This window comes from Camelina sativa, chromosome 15 (assembly GCF_000633955.1).
Source record: "Camelina sativa cultivar DH55 chromosome 15, Cs, whole genome shotgun sequence".
NCBI lineage: Eukaryota > Viridiplantae > Streptophyta > Magnoliopsida > Brassicales > Brassicaceae > Camelina > Camelina sativa.
Genome location: NC_025699.1, coordinates 13990314 through 13995338, shown reverse-complemented (window position 1 = coordinate 13995338; position 5025 = coordinate 13990314). Strand labels below are relative to the sequence as shown.

The 5025-nt window shown below is 32.8% G+C and overlaps 1 protein-coding gene and 1 non-coding gene across 2 annotated transcripts; both read left to right on the top strand.

The window, feature by feature from the left end:
* Positions 1980-3860, top strand: LOC104746737 (ACT domain-containing protein ACR9-like). Its single transcript, XM_010468261.2, has 6 exons — positions 1980-2266; positions 2366-2584; positions 2669-2774; positions 2850-3204; positions 3307-3591; positions 3673-3860. Exons 1-6 carry the CDS (start codon positions 2110-2112, stop codon positions 3817-3819), a joined length of 1269 nt encoding a protein of 422 aa, XP_010466563.1. The 5' UTR covers positions 1980-2109; the 3' UTR covers positions 3820-3860.
* Positions 4564-4637, top strand: TRNAV-AAC. Its single transcript has one exon. It is a non-coding gene; the product is annotated as a tRNA-Val (tRNA).

The following is a 5025-nucleotide window of genomic DNA, read 5'->3' as shown; positions in this document are numbered from 1 at the left end:
AAAATATTATAATTTTTAAATTTTAAAAATTTCTTAACATTTAAAAGGTTTTTAAAAAATTATAATTAATTAATTTTAAAAATTTTAAATATTATATATATATTAAAACTTGAAAATTTTAAAAGGTTCAAATATTAAAAATATTTAAACTTCATAGAATGTTTTAAAACATTACACTTACTTAACTTCCATAGAAATTTTAAGACATTATATCTTCTGATATTGTACATAGTATTTAAAATAAAAGTAGAAGCTTCTAAGGCTGTCCACCTAGGATTTAAAACATCCAATCGGAATTCGACATCTCACAAAATTAACATTTTTTAAATTTCCAGAATTTTCTATATTAAGATATTTTTAAAACGACCAATCTCGATAAGACAACTCAATATTTAAAAATTTTGAAATTATGTTAAATTTCTAATTTAAAATACTTATAAATAAGTGTATTTACAACGTCCCACATCGGCTAGAAAATTTTAGACAACGGCTGAAAACCATTATAAATAAGACTATTATGCTTCCAACTATGAATGAGCAGGAAGCTTGATTTATCAGGCATCCAATTTTTTTTTTTTTAAAGTTTAAAATATTATAGTTATTAAAATTTTTTAAAAGTTCAAATATTATAAGTATTAAAACTTTATAGGATGTTTAAAAATATTATAAATACCTCCATAGAAAGTTTAAAATATTATAAATATTTAAACTCTATAAGAAGTTTAAGTATTATTAATATTTAACTCTCAAAAATTTAAAACATGTTTTTATGTATGACTTTATAGATGATTGATATTGTTTATGTAAAATTATCTTTTGGGTCAAAGGAAGAAGGATTGAGATCGCTAAATCTTGATTTGATGTTGTTTAAGTTAATTTTTGAGGTTTAAAGAAGAATGATCGACGACAAACACAAATATTTTATTAGCTATACATTACTTTTTCTACAAGTAATTTGCAATTTTGTAATATTAAGGATTTTTGGTTTGAAAAGTTTCAATACGTGTGTATCTAAAACCAAGTAAGTATACAGGTGAAAGTATCAATTATTGGGTGCATGTAGTGACTAAGCTGGTCCGTAAAATTGCACAAATTTTACGAGATAATAGGCAATGATTTTGGTATTAGAGTTTGATGGGTAAACATGTTGTGTGACAGTCTAAAAAAAGGTTTTAAATAATTATTCAGCGGAAGAATATGAGGAAGCTGATGAGGAAGAGGAAGAAGATGAGTATAATGAAAAACCGGACGGTAAAAGTAACGATGACATTTAGCATAAAAATTTGACAATAAAAATGATGAGAAAGAATATGAAGAGTAAGAAAACAATGAAAATTAAATCACGAAGTCATAGATGGTGGTGGTCAATCAAATATAAAAAAACCAAGATTAATTCATGATTATAAAAATATTTTATTTGTCTGATGGTCAAAGAAACGGTTTAGGATATGCTAGGTCACCTGCCTTGCCTGGATGTCCAATTAATTTCATGATTTTTTTGATCATATTTGAATTTTTAACACAAGTGACTTTTATATTTTTAAAAGTAAAATTTTTACCAATCAATTATAATTTAAAAATTTATATAAGCTAATATTTCATAACTTTATCAATTATATATAATTTTTACAAAAATATATCAAATAAACTCCTTGTCTGTATAAGAGCAAACTAATTTAAATATTTTATGAAAATATTTACTAGGTTTTATAAATGAGTAGGTTTTGTAAAATATTTCTATATCAGGATTCATTTACTTAAATTTGGTTAATACACTGATTGGAATCTGTCGTATCAAAAATCAACTCCGGTTATCTGGTTTGCCGTGAACAAAATCAAAATATGTGTTATGAACCGGACTGCGATAATTGGTTATTATACCAACCCGTGTTGTATGTATACGGGACTAACCGGTTTGCTATATCAAACCGAATTTAACTTTCGGTTTACAACAAAATTTCAAAAATTGTCAAATCATATAATCTCTCACTCTCTCTCATATGTTCTAGACTTCTAGAGAGAATCAGAAAGGGAAGGATCCAGAGGAGACGAAGCTTTGGATTGGAATCAGCTCTCGCCGTGAATTTTATCGGAATCGATTCACGAGAAATGAGAGCTCCGGGAAGCGAAGACACCGTCATGATAGAATTGGGGAAGAAGCTGGGAGACGCGCATGTTATCACCGTGAATTGTCCTGATAAGACTGGTTTATGTTGCGATGTTTGCAGAATCATCCTCGATTTCGGACTTTACATCACAAAAGGAGGTACGATTCTTCCAGAAATTGGCTCGATTCAGTAATCCTGATCATGTTCTTCTGTAATTTTTGTTGCTTAGATAACGAAATGATTTTGGTGTGTGTTAGATGTTACAACTGATGGAGTATGGTGTTACATAGTATTGTGGGTGGTTCCTTACTATGATTCTCTTAGATTGAGATGGTCACATTTGAAGAACCAGCTTGTATCTGTATGCCCGTCTTGCTCAACCTACTTTGTGCTCGATTTAATGCCTTCTTGTCCTGCATCAACGCCTGTTTACTTGTTGAAGTTCTTTTGCCTAGACCGTAACGGACTCTTGCAGGGTACTGTGACTGATCTGATCGTCTTGTGTGTTGATTTTGCCGTATTGAGTGTTTATCTTGATTTTGTGAGAATCTTGTTTGTAGATGTTACTAGAGTACTAACTGAGCTTGAGCTCTCAATTCAAACCGTGAAGGTCACTACGACGCCAGATGGGAGAGTTATGGATCTTTTCTTCATTACAGATAACATGTGAGTGAGAGTTGACTCAAAATTAATCTGCTCCTTAAGACTTATTCGTAGTAATGTTTACCATTGTCTGCTTAGGGATCTTTTACATACAGAGAAGCGCCAAGAGGATACACGAGGGAAGTTTCGTTCTGTCTTGGGAGAATCCTGTATAAGCTGTGAACTTCAGTTAGCTGGTCCTGAGTATGATTGTCATCAGAATATTCCATCTCTTTCTCCAGCAGTGGCTGAGGAGTTGTTTTCGTCTGAGCAGCTTACCGATGAAGATAACCGCGTACAGCTACTTACTGATGATATGATAAAGCTGAAGGATTCTGCAATCGCAGTTGACAACTGTTTAAGCCCGGCTCACACATTACTCCAAATACGTTGTGTTGATCACAGAGGCCTTCTCTATGATGTATTAAGAACATTAAAAGACTTTGAGACTAAGGTATATGGTAAAACTTACATGCGTATTTTGTCAGATTTTATGATATTATTAGTACACTGGCTTTCTTTTGTGTTATCTTAGTTTTGTGATCTGTTTCTGCAGATGTGTTATGGCAGGTTCTCACCTCAAACACAAGGTCATCGGGACCTAGACCTATTTATTCAGCTGAAAGATGGGAACAAGATTGTGGATCCTGATAAGCAGAATTCGTTATGTTCACGTCTGAAAGCTGAAATGCTTCACCCTTTACGTGTCATAATAACAAACCGAGGGCCAGACACTGAACTTATGGTTGCTAATCCAGTTGAGCTATCTGGTAAAGGAAGACCAAGAGTGTTCTATGACGTGAACCTTTCACTAAAAGTGCTTGGAATCTGCGTTTTCTCGGTAAGAAACAAATCTCTTCACGGAAATATTAGAACCAGCGACTTTAATTGTGAACTATGTTGTCTTGTGATTCATTCTCAGGCTGAAATAAGGAGGTACACGGCCAGTGACAGAGAATGGGAAGTGTACAGATTTCTTTTGGATGATAACTGTATGTTCCAGCTCGGTAGTGCTTCTGCTAGGAATGAGATTGTTAACAAAGTGAGAAGAACATTAATGGGTTGGTAAATTGGTATCTTAATCATTAATTTTCCCCCATTTTAGGTCCACTCACTACCTAATTTAGCACCCCCACGAACCTGTGCTTCCCTTCACTGATACATTATGCTCGAAATTAGCTAACGAAAACAACCGAGATATGTAATTATACAATTTGATAGAAAGAACTCTCGATTCCAAATTGTTCGAGTTATACAATTGGAGTAGCTAGGAACTAATAATTCAGGCCTTCCAAATTCATCTACTTCTGATATTAATTTCATCCACATCTTCTTCTAGATATCCTCCCTCTTCTTTTCTTGAATTACGATGTTATCAAAACTCGAAACATCGTAATTAACACCAAACGAATATCAATACCAACAAGTTGACCGACATCACCCCAAATGTCATTGTCTGCACTTGAGAGGTTTAGTTAAAGAAGATCCTACTAATTTGAAATAATCTATGTATGAAAAGGTTCAAGATAGGTCTAGATTCTAGAAGTTGTAGCTTTACCTAAATTTGTATGAATAAGTCGGAAATACCAAGTGGTTTTAGCAATAAGGCACAAATGACAACTTGGTAGTTTTCTCAGAGCCATAAGTAACCAACCTTCTTGTTATGATCTCGGTTAGATTGTTTGTCGAGGGTTTGTGCGTAGTTTTCTTACAATAATATTTTGACAAATAACATCAGTTTTGTTTTGTTTGTGTTATCGGTCGATATGTCACTTTTGGTCTATAAACTCTTATGATGTAGAATTGACAAGTAGGTTTCGTGGTGTAGTTGGTTATCACGTCAGTCTAACACACTGAAGGTCTCCGGTTCGAACCCGGGCGAAGCCATTGTTTTTTTTTTTTTTTTAATATCTTTCTTTGGCCTGTTAGAGATCCTCTTTCTCCTTTCCAATATAAAACCCACTTGAATTCATCTATTTAATTAGTTGTTGTTATCTTCATTTTAGTACATGCGATTCATCCTCATAACATCTCCAGAAGTTTAGTTAGACAACGTACGATCCCAATTTATAATTAGAATTTCACGTTAAAGCATCAATACAATAAAACTAGAACGTGTTGCTCACCTCATCTGGCAACTCAGCATTTTAGGCTCTTCTCAGCTTGACATCTCAGAAAAATCTTTAGCCAATAAAAACATTTCAAATAATACAACTCAATATGTTTCAACCTATAATAAGTCTTTTTTTTTTCATGTCACTTTTTCTGTTAAACT